The 17,738-nt window shown below is 37.5% G+C and overlaps 1 protein-coding gene across 6 annotated transcripts in view; it reads left to right on the top strand.

Annotated features, from left to right (window-relative positions):
* CFAP69 (cilia and flagella associated protein 69) overlaps positions 1–17,738 on the top strand; it is a 59,084-nt gene that overhangs the window by 995 nt on the left and 40,351 nt on the right. For 3 of the 6 annotated variants that reach the window (XM_032875630.1, XM_032875623.1, XM_032875640.1), the window contains exons 2-4: positions 9,929–9,988; positions 11,546–11,611; positions 14,005–14,114. In XM_032875630.1, the coding sequence (XP_032731521.1) occupies positions 9,929–9,988; positions 11,546–11,611; positions 14,005–14,114 (236 nt within the window). Of the gene's footprint in view, positions 1–9,928; positions 9,989–11,545; positions 11,631–14,004; positions 14,115–17,738 lie in introns of those variants that run through there. The other 3 variants (XM_032875653.1, XM_032875652.1, XM_032875647.1) reach the window with 3 other exon arrangements.

Below are 17,738 nucleotides of genomic sequence, written 5' to 3'. Positions count from 1 at the left end.
TTTCATATGAAATAGCAAGCTGGTGATGGAATCGGAGTGAGTCGAGAGAGAGCAGAATTTATATATTTTTATACATTTTACTGTATTTGTATTTGGTTTTGAGTTTACTTTTATTATGAATACAAGATTAATTCTTACTAGTTGGTCTGTTGAGATATTTCACTTTGGAAACTTCGGCCGGATCTCCCCTGGTGGCTGAGGTGTTTGGAAACTCCCAAGTCGTTAACATAGTAGGGTCCCATTGTTCCTCCCTAAAGAGTATTGATCAAACCCTAAAACGTGAATACTGTGGAGGAATCCTGCCCAGCCTCCTCACACCTGATGGCGTGGGGTCACTATGGGAATTCCTTTTGAGGTGTTGCTAGTCTCAGGCTACGTCAGGAACCCTGTCTCCTACGTCCACATCCTGGAACCTTGGAGAGTTCTTTGGGAGTGGCAAATTGATTGGGGACCTCTTCTTTGGGATTAAGTTTGAGCTGAGTACTGTCTGATATTTACACTGTAGTAACCGGAGTAACAGCACTTTTGATGAGGAGGAGCGGGTGCTAGGGGAATTTACCTAATCAGTTTTGTGGAAATATTCCAGTCGGGTGGGAAGAAGGACTTTCAGGAACAGCAACTCTCCACTTCCAAGGCTGCAGGCGGTCTCAACTCTACCACCAGTCTCCTAGACACAGCACAACTGAGAAGTAGGTGAATTTGGTATCTGATGGCTCACCTTGTTCTTTCACCTAAGAAAGGTGGTGGGGGGCACGGTGGGGAGAGCAGAAGGACAGGGGAGGTGGCAAGGTTACATGAGGTAGGTTAGTATGGGTTAAAAAGAAAAATACTTTTAACAAGCCATTGCCAAAATAGTCCACAATATAAAGCAAAACAAGTAAACCTGTGTGTATGTGTATTTTCTCCCTTCCCTTTCTTTTTTCCTCTGCTTTCATTATTACCGCTCCTTCCAGAGCCTTGGATTGTCATCCAGAAGAAATCGATTTCTATTAGAGTTCCTAGCTTTTTGATAACTATTTGTAGAAGCATTAACATTTTTTTAAATTACTGGAGCAGAAGAAGGCAGTTTCTCTCAAAAGAAATGAAATAAAACTTTTTAGAGCTGGGAGAAATGATCATTCAGCATTTTTGGGTTTTGTTTGTGGTTATTTTTACAAATGAGGACCCTAAGGCCCTGAGAAGTTAACAGAGTTACTCAGTTTCTTTACTCAGGTAGGGTCTAGCAGTCTGTGCCATCATTAAAATGATAAACTTTTAGACTTTTGCCTCAGACCAGTGGAGCAAAGACTTTTAGAACTCTTGGAACACTTGAGAGACAGTATATCCTGGTAGTTAAAAGTGGCTTTGGAGAGTATACCTCAGTTCATTAAGCCAGCTCCATCCTATGCTTGAAATCACAAATTGTTTACTTTTATCTATTTCCTATTTATTTTTTTATAGATTTTATTTATTTATTTGACAGAGATCACAAGTAGGCAGAGAGGCAGGCAGAGAGAGAGGAGGAAGCAGGCTCCCCGCGGAGCAGAGAGCCTGATACAGGGCTCGATCCCAGGACCCTGGGATCATGACCTGAGCCAAAGGCAGAGGTTTTAACCCACTGAGCCACACAGGCGCCCCTATTTCCTATTTATTTTAATGTTGCTCTCATTCTAAAGAATTGGAAGCCCTTTAGAGCAGTGCTTCTCAAACTTTAATGTGCATTTGGAACGCCTGGGGATCTTATTAAAATGCAGGTTATGATTCTGTGGGGCTAGGGAGGAGCCCCAAATTCTGCCTTTCTTTTTTTTTTTCCTCAGCATAGCACATACCCTCCCCAGTGTCCCTCACCCAGCCACCCCGTCCCTCCCACACCCTCTACTTGCTCCCTCCAACAACCTCAGTTTGTTTCCTGAGAAGATTCTGCTTTTCTAACAGGTTTGCAGGTTATGATGCCATTGCAAGTGGTTGGAAGACACCATTTCCCACTCTAAGTAACAAAGCTTAGTGTATTATAGCTGCAGTAGGGTATGAATAGTGCTACAGAACTTCACAGTTAACACCTGGAAAGATGTAGGAGGTAGTTTCATACGGATTCACATTATAAAACAAAATAACAATAAAACGAAATTCCCACCCTACTCCGTGGGTCAGACTATGCGGTAAAAGACAAGGGACACAAAGTGGAGTCTAAAAGAGCTGCTTGATCTGTTTTCCTATCACCACAAGGTTTCAGTCAATCTTGGATTAATGTCACATCTTAGTCAGCACCTCTCCTTCTCTTCCCTCTCTTCTGTTTCCCACAAATAACACTTGATTGTCCTCCTTCCTCCCTCTGAGCCCCGCCCCTCTTTACGATTCCACAGTAGCTTCTTATTGCTTACCTCACCAAATATAATTACACTGACCAAACCACTTAATTCTGTAGGCTTTGTTACCTTTTCTATAAAACAAGCCCGTGGTAGATGAGTATTCCCCAAACCTGAGTGACCATCACAGTTTTCTGAGGAGTTCAAAAAACTGTACCTAGCTGGGCCCTAACTCACATCTACTGAATCATAATCCCCAGTGGAGTCTGGGGAGTCTGTGGGAGTCTGGGACTTTTTAAAAAACCTCTCTCTAGTGATTTTTAGCCTCAAAAACCACTGAACTAGATGATATCCAAGGTCTCTGCCATCCTAAAGTGCCTCAAGTCTACTCTGTTGTGTTTTCAGGGTTTCCCAATGCAAAATCTGAACAGATCTGTACTGCACAAGGTCAGAATTCTTGCTTGTTTGTTCCTATAGTGTCTCCCATAATCTCCCAGGATTCCCCAGTAACACCCAGCACAATACCTGGTACTCAAGAGGTGATATTATTTACTTAATGAATGCCCTCTCCTTTTTTCTGAATTTAAACCTAACCCTACCTCTAGATCCTGCCTCTCCAACATAAAGTACTCTCCCAACAGAAAGCGCTTCCCATTAATCTTCACTCTCACAGATCCTCTCGTAAATGAGTATAGTCTTAGGTCTGAGTCACACCATTTCTCCCCTAATTATCACTTGTGTTGTGTTGGCTACTGTTTCATTTGTCTAAATTTTGTCTCTGCCCCCAGAATATGGGTTCCTTAAGGGTAGGAAATTATCTTAATGCTTATGTGCCCTTCTCCCCTGTGACTCTGAGCTCAGAGTAGAAATTTTTTTAAACTTTATATCTTAATTAGTCCTCAACTTTACCATATAAACTTAGTATTATTATCCTGTTGCTGAAACTGGGGTCTTGCTTGTTATGGTCACAAGGCTAGTAACTGGGCCAGCAGGTTCCAACTGTACAACACAATGATTTCACAGGTTTGTACATGATACCATGCTCAGCACATGTGTAGCTACTATCATCACCTGATATGCTATTACAATATCATTGACTACATTCTCTGTGCTGTCCCTCTCATCCCTGTGACTTACTCATTCTAGAACTGGAAGCCTGTATCTCCTACTGCCCTTCACCCATTTTCCCTATCCCTACCACTCTTTTCCTTTGACAACCAGTTTGTTCCCTATATTTATAGGTCTGATTCTGCTTTTTGTTTATTCATTTGTTTTTTGTTAGATTCCACATATGAGTGAAATCATATAGTATTTGTCTTTTCAGTTTGATTTATTTCATTTAGCATAATACCCTCTAGGTCCACCCATGTTGCCACAAATGGCACAATCTCATTCTTTTTCATGGCTGTGTAATATCCCATTGTAGGTATATACTACATTTCTTTACCTACTCATATATCACTGAACATTTTAGTTGCTTTGTATCCTGGCTACTGTAAATAATGCTACAATAAGCATAGGGGTGCATATATCTTTGGAATTGGTGTTTTTGTTTTCTTTTGGGTAAATACCCATGGATGGTCTTATTTGACCATATGGTAGTTTTACTTAACTTTTTGAGGAACCACCATATTGTTTTCCATAGTGGCTGTACCAATATAAACTCTACCAACAGTGTACAAGGATTCCTTTTTCTCCATATCCTCACCAACACTTGTTATTTCTTGTCTTTTTTATTTTAACCATTCTGACAGGTATAAGGTGATATCTCACTGTGATTTTGATTTTAATTTCCCTGATGATTAATAATGTTGTTGTTATTTTCATGTGTCTGTTGGCCATCTATATGTCTTCTTTGGAAAAATATCATTTAGGTCCTCTGCACATTTTTAAATTGGATTGTTTGGGGGTTTTTTGGTGTTGAGTTATATAGGTTCTTTATAGATTTTGGACATTAACCCCTTATCAGATATATCATTTGCAAATATCTTTTCCTATTCAGTGGTTGTCTTTTTGTTTTCTTAATGGTTTTCTTCACTATACAAAACAAAATATTTTGATTTTATATGAAAGCAGGAGATTTTGTATGTTTTATTCCATACCGTATCTTTAGCATCTAGAACAATGTCTAGCACAGTGCAGGCACTCAAAAAGAATTTATAGAATAAATAAATTGTGATCACTTGACTTGCATAGGAATCATGGCTGAGCTTCCTTGCCCAAATTTGCTCTACCTCTAAAAACCTCCACAATGTTCTATTTAATGTCCTATCCTGCCACTGTCTGTAATACTGCCATGGACTGTGTCATTAAACTTGCCTACCTGGTTTTGGAGTGATTGCTAGAAATAACCTCTGTGCTCAATTGAGAAGTCAGGCATAGAACTAAGATGCAAGGAACCAGCACTCCTGCATCAAACAGACCTGCTAGCCCAGTTACTAGCTTTGTGACCTTAATAAGTAAGGCCCCAGTTTCATCAACAGGATAATAATACTAAGTTTCTATGGTAAAGGTAGAGGATATGATTTTTGATCTCAGGGTCATGAGTTCAAGCCCCACATTGAGCATGCAACCTACCTAGTAGGAGAGAGAGAAAAAAAAAAAAAAGAGAAAGAGGCGGGGAGGGAGGGAGGAAGGAAGGAAGAGAAATGGAGAGAAAAGGAGAAAAAGGGAGAGAGAGAGACAGAGAGAAAGGGAGAAAGAGAGAGAGAGAGAGAGAGAGAAAGTGCCAGACACATAAAAAAGATATAAAGTGCCAGACGTATAAAAGGACCACAATAAATGTTAATTCCTTTCCCTATAATTGTTTATCAAATGAGGATTTCTCCCCTTTGACTTGTCCTTTGGTAAAATGGGAAAATAAGTTCATCCTATAACTGTAAATGAAGGTCTAATTTTCTTCAAAGCAGCGTATTAAACTTTTGATCTTAAAAGGTTTTATTAAAAGTTTTTACAATTCTCTATAACTATCTAATGATGTTAAGAGCAATTATTTTGATACTTTCCTCTGTATGTCCTTTTTTGCTTCACTCTACTGTGTGCTCTCATTTACCCAAACTCTTCCAATTATTACTTGAAGCCTCTGATTTGGAAATCTCTAGCCCCCAGTTTAACTAACCTCCAGCCTCAACACAAGCCTCTTCCTTCAGCCTTTCCTGTCTCAGCAAAGGGTGTCACTACTTTGATTCTTCAAATCCAGGAGTTATCATCACCTTTTCTTCTCTCTCCCACCAAATCAAATCACTCCTTAGCTCCCACGGATTCTACCTCCTTGATGATCTTCATTCCATTCCCTTTTGTCTATCCAGTTGCTGGTACCTTAGTCAAGGCCCTTTACAGATGTCTCCCACCTCCCTTCCAGTTCATCCTAGACATTTCCAGTTCAGTCTCTACTCAGCAAACTAAATTACCTGCTTATTGTTACACTCCTCTGATTAAAGCCTGTGGAAATAAACAAAGACCACCTTAATGAGAATAAGCAGGGACTATTTAATATTCAGAGTTTACTATAGAAAGAGAGTCAGCCAGCATTACTTAATTTGGCAGAGACGCCAAGGCAGGCAGGGAAGCTTTGTAGTTTAAAAAAAAAAAAAAAAAAAAAAGGAACGCTTTTAGCATGCTCCGGTTGGCGGTTGTTGCTATGGGGAAGCTGGAGGTGAGCTAACTACAAACAGGGCATTCTATGTGATTGATTTGGGAAGCATATTTGGCTTTTTCTGGTTGGTCCTACATAGCATATGAGGGGCAAAAAATAGGGAATCTGGGAGTCATTGGCCAAATCTTGACTTTCCTGAGCAAATTGCTCCCCACTTTGGTTGCTGCAAAGATTGTAGGCAAGAGTTCTTCTGTTGACATATGTAGTCTGGCCATTGTCTGTTTATATAGTCTCTCAAACCATTCAATAGCTTCTGAAGATCCTTACATAACACACAAGGCCTTCTGTAAAATGGAGTTAATAATAGTAACTACCCCATAGAATTCAATTAGGAAATACATGTAAAGTGTTTACAACTGTACCTAAAAATAGACATCACCATCATGTTATGATCATTATTGTGATTCATGATTTTGATGTAGGAAGGATGTTAGGGTTCAAAGCCGATGGCCAAGAAAGAATTCTTCAGACATCTTTGGTGCTGAAAGGGTTGAATTAAAGCACAGTGACAGGACCATGTGCAGAAAGAGCTGCTCTGGGGTCATGAGAAGTGGCCCATTCTAGACTTTCAAGTTGGGAGGGGGTTAGAGATAGTGTTAGCCTCCCAGATATTTTTGGAAACAAGGTTTCCAGGATCCTGAGGGGGCTAGCTATTGTTAGGAAAAAATCATTTACTACTGTTTAGTAAAAACTCAGTCATGAGAATCTTCAGATGTATATTGGTGGGTCATATGCTTGGAGAATGATTGCCAACGTGTATATTATGGGGGAAGGAGAGGAGGGAGTGAAAGGAAGTTTCAAAAACAAAAGCAAAAGAATTCTTTTTTTTTTTTAAGATTTTTTTTAAGATTTTTTTTAAGATTTTTTTTTTTTAAGATTTTATTTATTTATTTGACAGACAGAGATCACAGGTAGGCAGAGAGAGAGGAAGGGAAGCAGGCTCCCTGCTGAGCAGAGAGCCAGATGCGGGGCTGGGATCACGACCTAAGCCAAAGGCAGAGGCTTTAACCCACTAAGCTACCCAGGTCCCCTGCAAAAGAATTCTTATATGTTAAAGTAGACTTAGAGGATCCTGGGGGTTGAGCTAAGATTGTCTTTTGCCCTTAGCAAAGTATTAACATTGAGGCAGCTGAGTCCCTAGAGGAATGTAACTCTGCCTATTGAATGGGCTGTAAGTAGTAAGGAAATTTAAGTTTTCTTTTGCCTTTGTTTCTATCCTTACATCAGTTTGACCTCTCCTTACGTAATTAACATCATTTGTAGCCACTATTCCCTGCACTGTCTTCTCCAACCTAGTGAGCTCCTCTCCATCCTCTCAATGCCTTATTTTCTCTTGCCTCCAGGCCCTCAAACATGCTATCCCCCCATCTCCATCTCTCAAACCTTCAGTTCTCTCACAAATCCTACTCCATCTTACCTCTGCATGCAAATTACTCCTGCCGAAAGCTGTCCTGTGCCTTCGTGGAGCATTTTGTAGCATGTTATCTGTATTACTTTTATTCCGTGCCAGACTGATAGCTGCTTGAGGTCAGAGCAGTGTTGTTCCCCATACTAGCACAGTTTCTGAAACATAGAAGCTGCTTATAAGTATTTGTAGAAGAAGAAATAGACTAACAGAGGGAGCGAAGGAGAAATCTTAAAAATATAACATATGCCAACCAAGTAAAACACAAGAGTAGCATGAAGTAATAATGCATCAGAAATCTAAGAGGAATCTTTGCTCTAACCTTTACTACTCTTTTTTAATAAAAGCTATACCTGCTCATTTGGGGATAACAATTCTGACAACATGGGCAAAAAGAAAATTTTGCATTGACTTTTCATTTCAATATGCTTTCCAGTCTGCAAAGCCAATATCACAGAAAATCTGAAAATAAAAACTCACTATATATATTTCTCAGAGAACACAAGAGGAAAAAAGAAGACAGTTGAGGTAGTGGGAGATGGCACTGTTAAAGCCCCAAATCTTGGAAGGCAAAATTGTATTCATTGAATTTTTTGGTAACAGTAAATTTAATCATTTAAACAACTTAACAGTAAAATGTAACAGTTTTTAAAGATAACCATAATACCAGGTATAGATCACTATTTATTAAATCATTTTTATTGTTAATCTTTTAAGTAAAAATCATTTTGAGTAAATTAACTCACCCAGATACGTATTCTACAGAATTAAAATTAGAATACCTAGCTGAAAATAGTTTTTGAAAGACATTGCCTGAGATTAGAATATGAGTTTGTGATTGTGAAAGGAAAAGAAATTCTAGATTTAAGAGGCAATGGGATGATATCTATGTAGAAATGTGAAAGGTATGTATTATAGATTTAAAGATCATAAAATACAATGGTGTTAACACTAAGTGAACTTACATATTTACACATGTAAACAAAAAAAGAAAATAGTATTTAAATACATGCATTTATCCATGTAAACAAAGAGAAAATAATATTCAAAAAATTTTTGTATAAGTACTTAAATTTGGGATGATAGCACCTTCTGTTTCCTTCTTCACTTATCTACAAATAACTTTATATGCCAGGCCCAGTTTTTGGTGCTGGGGATGCCAAAGAAAAGGTCTTTGTCTTCAGGTGCGTTTTGGGACAGGGTGTGGTGGGGGATAAACATGCAAATCATTTTAGAACTATGATGGGAACTGTAATGGGTGTGCACCTAGGGTGCTGTGGGAGCACAAAGGAAGGACATTTGTTCTATCCTTTTTCATCCCTTGGGGAGGCAACACTTGAGCTGAGTTGTGAAGCACATGTGGGAGTTAACAAAGGAGAAGAATAGGATTATCACAATAAATGAAAATAGAGGAGAGGTGAAGGGCATTAATGGGGAGAGTCATTGAATGATTTAGGTGGGTTATGGTCAGATTGGAATTTTATTATCCAGACCATAGAGTAGAAGACCATGTTGAAGTGTGTAAGAGTAGAGGCAGGGAGAACAGCAGAGAATCTTCCTCAGTGAGAGATGAAAATTGAATAAATCAGTAAGATGGCATGGGCTCAAGAAATATTTAAGATATAAAATCTATAGAGCTTGGACATTCTGTTTTCATTTTCTTTTCTTTTTTTTTTTAAGATTATATTCATTTATTTGAGAGAGTGCATACAAGCAAGGGGCATGGTAGGGGAGGGAGAAACAGACTCCCTGCTGAGCAGGGATTCCCCATAGGGGGTTGGATCCCCAGACTCCAGGATCATGACCTGAGTCTGAGTTGGAAGCAGATGCTTAACAGACGGAGCCATCCAGGAGCCCCAACATTCTGTTTTCTAATGTGGATGACTGTAAGAATGCTGGTACCAACTGAGGAGAGGGGATACCTTGTTTGGGAAGGTAACCTCCTACCTATAGTTTAGAAGCAAGTCTTATGTATATCTGCATAGGCAAACTCAATGTAATTTGCATGGTTGGGATGTGTAATAACTATGTATCAGATCATTTCACTTTCCAAAGCATGCAAGTGCTATTATTCCAGATGCTTTCTTGGGCCTTTCAGGACTAATAAAATTAAAGACAGTAAGATTATAAGATAATACTGGAATTCAAGAGGTTTTGTTTTTAACTCCAAAATTCATTTACTCTTATAAGCCTTCATTCTCCCCTTTTATGTAAATTGAAATATAATTGACATATAATGTTACATTAGTTTCTGATATACAACATAGTCATTCCACAAATCTGTAGTTAGGCTGCACTCACCACAAGTGCAGCTCCCATCCATCACCAGACACTATGCTACTGACTATATTTCCTATGTTGTTTGTACCTTTCATCCCTATGATATTCATTCCATAAGTGGAAGTCTGTATCTTTCACTTCCCTTCACCCATTTTGCCCATCCCTCCATCATCCTCTTCCCCTCACTCTCTTTTTATCATAAGATATTTTTAAGTTGCCAAGCAATATCATATAAAAATAGTGTGTTTGATGTGACTTCTTGATTCTCATGACCCAAATTCTAAGAGGTGTGTATATTTTTAGGGTGCTTTCAAGACCATGGACCTCAATCGTGTCATCAACCTCCTTGAAGAGACTGATAAAGTAAGCTTTTAGAGAAAATTTCCCTGCTATATCACTTATAAACTATGATTCCCTGAAAGGTAACATGTATTTCCCCAAAATAAGTCTTGTTTCTTTTTTTGTTGTTGTTGAAAACATTTCAAATAGTGTCTTATATTCAAGGACTGTTTAAATAAGTTAGTATGAATGTATTTAAACTGATAGGGAGGCTGGAGGAGGAGATTAGATTTGGTTTTGTGGAATGGGAAAATCAATCGTGGCTATAAACAGAAGGAATCATAAGGTAGAGGAAGATTCTTCTAGCCTTTATTAATTGCTTATTAACAAGTAGGATGTGGGGAGCAAGGGTAGAAAAAGCATATCGTGAGGTACTACTTAAAATTTTCTACTATGAAATCTGGAGATATATACACACACACACACACACACATACTCATAAGTAATCTATTTTGAGAGGAATCTTATACCAAATGGAATGGAGATGAAATGATTTCAGATACAAGATTCAAAGGGGAGAGTTTAGGCATTGGGAGAAAAGATAATAAATGCATTTAATGCATGCTCACACACCACACTCTCCTGACATTACCCAAGAATCAACAGAGTGCCTAAAAGCCAACAGAGTATAAAATTACTACAGGGTGAAGATTGCATAGTTCTGGAAAATGGGCTGATTGTGGTAGAGCCAATCAAAACCAAACAATGTCTAGTGATTAGTAGGCACAAAAATTTATTTATTGTTTTAACATCTTTTAGTTTCTACATTTTAACATAGAAAAAAAGGACAATAAAAATAATGTATCTCTTGCTGGCTGTGTTTGTTATAAAAGTTATTTTTAATTTTGAGTACACCTGCATTTTAAAAAAGGAAAACTCAACCACATAGAGCTCCTACTAGTTGTTAAATAAGAGTAGACAAAAAAAAAAAAAAAAAATATATATATATATATATATATATATATAATGCCACAGCTTCTCACGAAGGATTTAAGAACTTTAGAAGGACAGAGTCAGTTATGTAAACAAACACATCACTGTATTGAGTTTTGTTTTGTTTTAATTGGCGGAAGATGTTTGTGCATAATTTAGAGGCTAAAAATACAATTTCTGCAGTCAGATTGTCAAATTTCACTTTTAACCCTTTCACTTTTTAGCTAGGTGATTTTGGACAAATTAGTGTTTCAGCATGAGTGTCCTATTCTGGAAAATATGTATAATGGTACCTTCCTAAAGGGTGGTTTTAAAAATTAATGAAATAACATGTATCTGTAGTACATATATATGGAGCATGGCATAGAAAAACGCTCAGCAAATTCAAGTATCGTTAATATTGTTTCTGGAAACAAATGCTGCTTTTATATTAATTTAGTTTTGATTCTCAGTTTCCCAATCAAATCTAAATGGTACATTTATTTTTACCTTCACAATTTCAGGAAACATAATGCTTACATTATAACATAGTAATTTAAGAATTACTTGATAATTTTAATGACTACTTTCTTTTTATATTAAAGAAAATTTTAAAAATCTCAACAGATTTAATGGCACAAAAGTACTAAAATAGATAACTTGTTTTAGGATGATTTAGAAGAAAAACAACTTAACTCTGTCAAGAAACTGGTGCAGTGTTATCAGAATGGACTTGTATCCTTTACATAAATATGTATGTTTGTTTCATTTATCCTGAAATGAGAGAATTTTTATTAGAAACTGTATTATTTTCCTCTTGCTGCTGTAACAGATTACCACAAACGTAGTGCCACAAAATAGCTTAAAGCTTTTGTCTTACATTTCTGGAGGTCAGAAGTCCAAAGTCAGCATCACTGAGCTAAAGTCAAGATGTTGGCAGGGCTGGTTTCCTTCTGAAATCTCTCGAGGTGAATCCCCGTCCTTGCTTTTCCCAGCTTCTAAGGTGGCTGGCATTCCTTGGCTCATGGCCCCTTAAAGTAGTACCACTCTCACCTCTGCTTCTGTGGTCACATCTTCTCTGATCCTCTCCTCGCTCTCTCTTTCCCAGGTAGGATCCCTCTGATTACTGTGGGCCTATCTGGACAATCTGGGATAACTTTCCCCTCTGAAGATTTTTAATTTAATCATATCTGAAAAGTCCCTTTGCTATGTAAGTTAACATATTCACAAGTCCTGGGACTTAGGCTGTGGACATCTTTGAGCAGGCCATTATTCTGCCTACCACAGAAAATATCTAACATTTTGTGTTTTTCACAAAATTATACTTCTTGTTTTTCAGAATATAAAATTGAAGAAACAGATTAATGTACTTAATTCTGTGCAGATAATGGCAGTTTTTATAGACTCAGAGAGATAGTGGACCTAGTTAGGAGGGCCAAGTCAAAGTCTTGTTTTTACCAATTTACTTGATTAGTTGTAATGTTGATAAACTTCTTAACTTCTCCACCCTTATAAGATGGAGATAACAGCACCCATGAGGTGGTTAGGAAGACTAAATGAGCTAATGTACATGCAAGTGCATGATAACCAGTACAATAGTATATAAATATGTTATCCCCTACTGTACATACCACCTGATCAGAACATATGGAAACCAGTGCAATCCAAAACTATCTGTGCTTAAGAACCAGTTTATGGGTGGTGGTGGTTACAAGCTTTGCATATAACTTAGCTATTACAGAAGGCAATACAGTTGTCACAGAAAACTCTCACTTTCTGTAGTCATCTTACCACAGACTGGTAACAGAGAATTTCAGAACTGGCAGTGGTCTATAGAGCACCCCTTCAGTAGTATTGATCTCCACAACCTCCAGGAGTTTTCTAAAGAAGATGTAAGTCTCTAATAATTAGGTTGTTTCAGTATTTCAAACATCTTAAGGATCCCATTCAGGGAAATTTGCCTTAAATTTTTATTTTAATTCTTTCCTTGCCTTATTTTAACCTTCTTTTATATGGATTTGTTATGCCCATCAGTTACCTGAGGGCTTGTGGATGTTGAGCATTATTTATTGGTAGCCAAAAAAGTCCACTAGCAAGTGATTTCTTTCCTTATCTTACCCTGATACCTCAACACTTCCATCATTTTTTACTTCTTCACATTAGAGATTTGGTGGCAAATGGCTCTTTTTTTTTTTTTTTTTTTTTTTAAGTAGACTCCACACTGGAGCTTGAACTCATAACCCTGAGAATAGAGATCAAGAGCTGGACTTGGTTAACTGACTGAGCTCTCCAAGTGCCCCCAAATGGTTCTATTTCTGATGGCCCTTCTTAGGCTGCCTTTATATATGATAAAACATAAAGCAAAAATAAATTAGAGAAGTATCTTGGTCATTTCCATGGGTAGTTAACAGAGGTTTGTACTTACAATATATCCCGATTCCCCATCTTTTCCTAAAAAGGTCCTTGAAAGAGACTAGAAGTGATAGGATTCAACCAAAGAAGTATGTCACAACTATCATGTTTCCTTGGCTGTAAAAGAAAATTTGTGAAATGTGTTTATGTACCAGTGGGTTTTTTAAATAGATAAAAGGTGCTGTTATTTCAAGATTTAGAAGAGGTAAATTTTGCTTTTATACTAGTTTTAAATGAAATAAAATCTCAGTTTAAACCTTAAAAGCAAGAAAATGCATCCGAATAAAGTTAATAAAATAAAGTAAGGTAGGTTTGGGTTGTTTATTCTGGAGTGGTGTATGTTTTGTAAGTTGAGTGGGAGAAAGATGAAAAATAAAATTGAGTCATTAACAGTTTTCAATGTGTTATTACTTATTGCCAATAGTTACTGATCAGCTAAATCCATGGTATAATAGTTTGTAATCAAATTCTAAAGATATGATGAGAAGAGAAAACAATATTTTGAAAAGAGGTTACTGAGGCAAAAATTAAATAATGATCCTGAGACAAATATGGTTCTAATTTTTCCTATTTAGGGTTCAAAATTAGTATAATTAAAACATTGTCAACCACATTTAATAAAATAGATGGAATTCTATAGACTTTCTTGATAGAAGTCTGTAAAGAATATGGTAATTTTTAATCTTAATTTTATTTCTTAACTAAAAATATTAAAGCCCCTGAGGGATTTAGCACAAATATTTAAAATTTTGAATCTGTGTGCAGAAAAAATTGAAAACCAGCCCCACTTTATAGAATCTGCATTTAATATCCTAAAATTATGTGGGTAAGTTATTTTTCTTTAACTTTACCTTACATTAGCATGCAGTATTTTATTATGTTTTATTTTGTATTACAAAGATATACAGTATGGTGTAGTAAAGTAATAACTCAGAAAACCTCACCTGATCACTTGATTCCAGTTGATATTTCAAAGGCAGTCAATTATTTTTTTGAATTTTTTTTTTAAATTTTATTTTTTATAAACATATATTTTTTTTCCCCAGGGGTACAGGTCTGTGAATCGCCAGGTTTACACACTTCACAGCACTCACCATAGCACATACCCTCCCCAATGTCCATAACCCCACCCCCCCTCTCCCAAACCCCCTCCCCCCAGCAACCCTCAGTTTGTTTTGTGAGATTAAGAGTCACTTATAGTTTATCTCCCTCCCAATCCCATCTTGCTTCATTTACTCTTCTCCTACCCCCTTAAACCATATTGCATCTCCTCTCCCTCATATCAGGGAGATCATATGATAGTTGTCTTTCTCTGATTGACTTATTTCGCTAAGCATGATACCCTCTAGTTCCATCCATGTTGTCGCAAATGGCAAGATTTCATTTCTTTTGATGGCTGCATAGTATTCCATTGTGTATATATACCACATCTTCTTGATCCATTCGTCTGTTGATGGACATCTAGGTTCTTTCCATAGTTTGGCTATTGTAGACATTGCTGCTATAAACATTCGGGTGCACGTGCCCCTTCGGATCACTATAATTGTATCTTTAGGGTAAATACCCAGCAGTGCAATTGCTGGGTCATAGGGTAGTTCCATTTTCAACATTTTGAGGAACCTCCATGCTGTTTTCCAGAGTGGTTGCACCAGCTTGCATTCCCACCAACAGTGTAGGAGGGTTCCCCTTTCTCCGCATCCTCGCCAGCATCTGTCATTTCCAGACTTGTTAATTTTAGCCATTCTGACTGGTGTGAGGTGGTATCTCATTGTGGTTTTGATTTGTATTTCCCTGATGCCGAGTGATGTGGAGCACTTTTTCATGTGTCTGTTGGCCATCTGGATGTCTTTTTTGCAGAAATGTCTGTTCATGTCTTCTGCCCATTTCTTGACTGGATTATTTGTTCTTTGGGTGTTGAGTTTGCTTAAGTTCTTTATAGATTCTGGACACTAGCCCTTTATCTGATATGTCGTTTGCAAATATCTTCTCCCATTCTGTCAGTTGTCTTTTGGTTTTGTTAACTGTTTCCTTTGCTGTGCAAAAGCTTTTGATCTTGATAAAATCCCAATAGTTCATTTTTGCCCTTGCTTCCCTTGCCTTTGGCGATGTTCCTAGGAAGATGTTGCTGCGGCTGAGGTTGAAGAGGTTGCTGCCTGTGTTCTCCTCAAGGATTTTGATGGATTCCTTTCTCACATTGAGGTCCTTCATCCATTTTGAGTCTATTTCGTGTGTGGTGTAAGGAAATAATCCAATTTCATTTTTCTGCATGTGGCTGTCCAATTTTCCCAACACCATTTATTGAAGAGGCTGTCTTTTTTCCATTGGACATTCTTTCCTGCTTTGTCGAAGATTAGTTGACCATAGAGTGGAGAGTCTATTTCTGGGCTCTCTATTCTGTTCCATTGATCTATGTGTCTGTTTTTGTGCCAGTACCATGCTGTCTTGATGATGACAGCTTTGTAATAGAGCTTGAAGTCCGGAATTGTGATGCCACCAACTTTGGCTTTCTTTTTCAATATTCCTTTGGCTATTCGTGGTCTTTTCTGGTTCCATATAAATTTTAGGATTATTTGTTCCATTTCTTTGAAAAAAATGGATGGTACTTTGATAGGAATTGCATTAAATGTGTAGATTGCTTTAGGTAGCATAGACATTTTCACAATATTTATTCTTCCAATCCAGGAGCATGGAACATTTTTCCATTTCTTTGTGTCTTCCTCAATTTCTTTCATGAGTACTTTATAGTTTTCTGTGTATAGATTCTTAGTCTCTTTGGTTAGGTTTATTCCTAGATATCTTATAGTTTTGGGTGCAATTGTAAATGGGATTGACTCCTTAATTTCTCTTTCTTCTGTCTTGTTGTTGGTATAGAGAAATGCGACTGATTTCTGTGCATTGATTTTATATCCTGACACTTTACTGAATTCCTGTACCAGTTCTAGCAGTTTTGGAGTGGAGTCTTTTGGGTTTTCCACATATAGTATCATATCATCTGCGAAGAGTGATAGTTTGACTTCTTCTTTGCCGATTTGGATGCCTTTAATTATTTTTTGTTGTCTGATTGCTGAGGCTAGGACTTCTAGTACTATGTTGAATAGCAGTGGTGATAACGGACATCCCTGCCGTGTTCCTGACCTTAGCGGAAAAGCTTTCAGTTTTTCTCCATTGAGAATGATGTTTGTGATGGGTTTTTCATAGATGGCTTTGATAATATTGAGGTATGTGCCCTCTATCCCTACACTTTGAAGAGTTTTGATCAGGAAGGGATGCTGTACTTTGTCAAATGCTTTTTCAGCATCTATGGAGAGTATCATATGGTTCCTGTTCTTTCTTTTATTAATGTGTTGTATCACATTGATTGATTTGCGGATGTTGAACCAACCTTGCAGCCCTGGAATAAATCCCACTTGGTCGTGGTGAATAATCCTTTTAATGTACTGTTGAATCCTATTGGCTAGTATTTTGGTGAGAATTTTCGCATCTGTGTTCATCAAGGATATTGGTCTGTAGTTCTCTTTTTTGATGGGATCCTTGTCCGGTTTTGGGATCAAGGTGATGCTGGCCTCATAAAATGAGTTTGGAAGTTTTCCTTCCATTTCTATTTTTTGGAACAGTCTCAGGAGAATAGGAATTAGTTCTTCTTTAAATGTTTGGTAGAATTCCCCCAGGAAGCCGTCTGGCCCTGGGCTTTTGTTTGTTTGGAGATTTTTGATGACTGTTTCAATCTCCTTACTGGTTATGGGTCTGTTCAGGCTTTCTATTTCTTCCTGGTTCAGTTGTGGTAGTTTATATGTCTCTAGGAATGCATCCATTTCTTCCAGATTGTCAAATTTGTTGGCGTAGAGTTGCTCATAGTATGTTCTTATAACTGTCTGTATTTCTTTGGTGTTCGTTGTGATCTCTCCTCTTTCATTCATGATTTTATTTATTTGGGTCCTTTCTCTTTTCTTTTTGATAAGTCTGGCCAGGGGTTTATCAATCTTATTAATTCTTTCAAAGAACCAGCTCCTAGTTTCGTTGATTTGTTCTATTGTTTTTTTGGTTTCTATTTCATTGATTTCTGCTCTGATCTTTATGATTTCTCTTCTTCTGCTGGGTTTAGGGTTTCTTTCTTGTTCTTTCTCCAGCTCCTTTAGGTGTAGGGTTAGGTTGTGTACTTGAGACCTTTCTTGTTTCTTGAGAAAGGCTTGTACTGCTATATATTTTCCTCTCAGGACTGCCTTTGTTGTGTCCCACAGACTTTGAACCGTTGTATTTTCATTATCATTTGTTTCCATGAATTTTTTCAATTCTTCTTTAATGTCCTGGTTGACCCATTCATTCTTTAGAAGGATGCTGTTTAGTCTCCATGTATTTGGGTTCTTTCCAAATTTCCTCTTGTGATTGAGTTCTAGCTTCAGAGCATTGTGGTCTGAAAATATGCAGGGAATGATCCCAATCTTTTGATACC

The sequence above is a fragment of the Lontra canadensis genome, unplaced genomic scaffold (assembly GCF_010015895.1).
Source record: "Lontra canadensis isolate GAN:19392208 unplaced genomic scaffold, GSC_riverotter_1.0 scaffold2, whole genome shotgun sequence".
Lineage (NCBI taxonomy): Eukaryota > Metazoa > Chordata > Mammalia > Carnivora > Mustelidae > Lontra > Lontra canadensis.
Note: the sequence above shows the minus strand (reverse complement) of the source record. Positions and strands in the feature narration are given on the sequence as shown.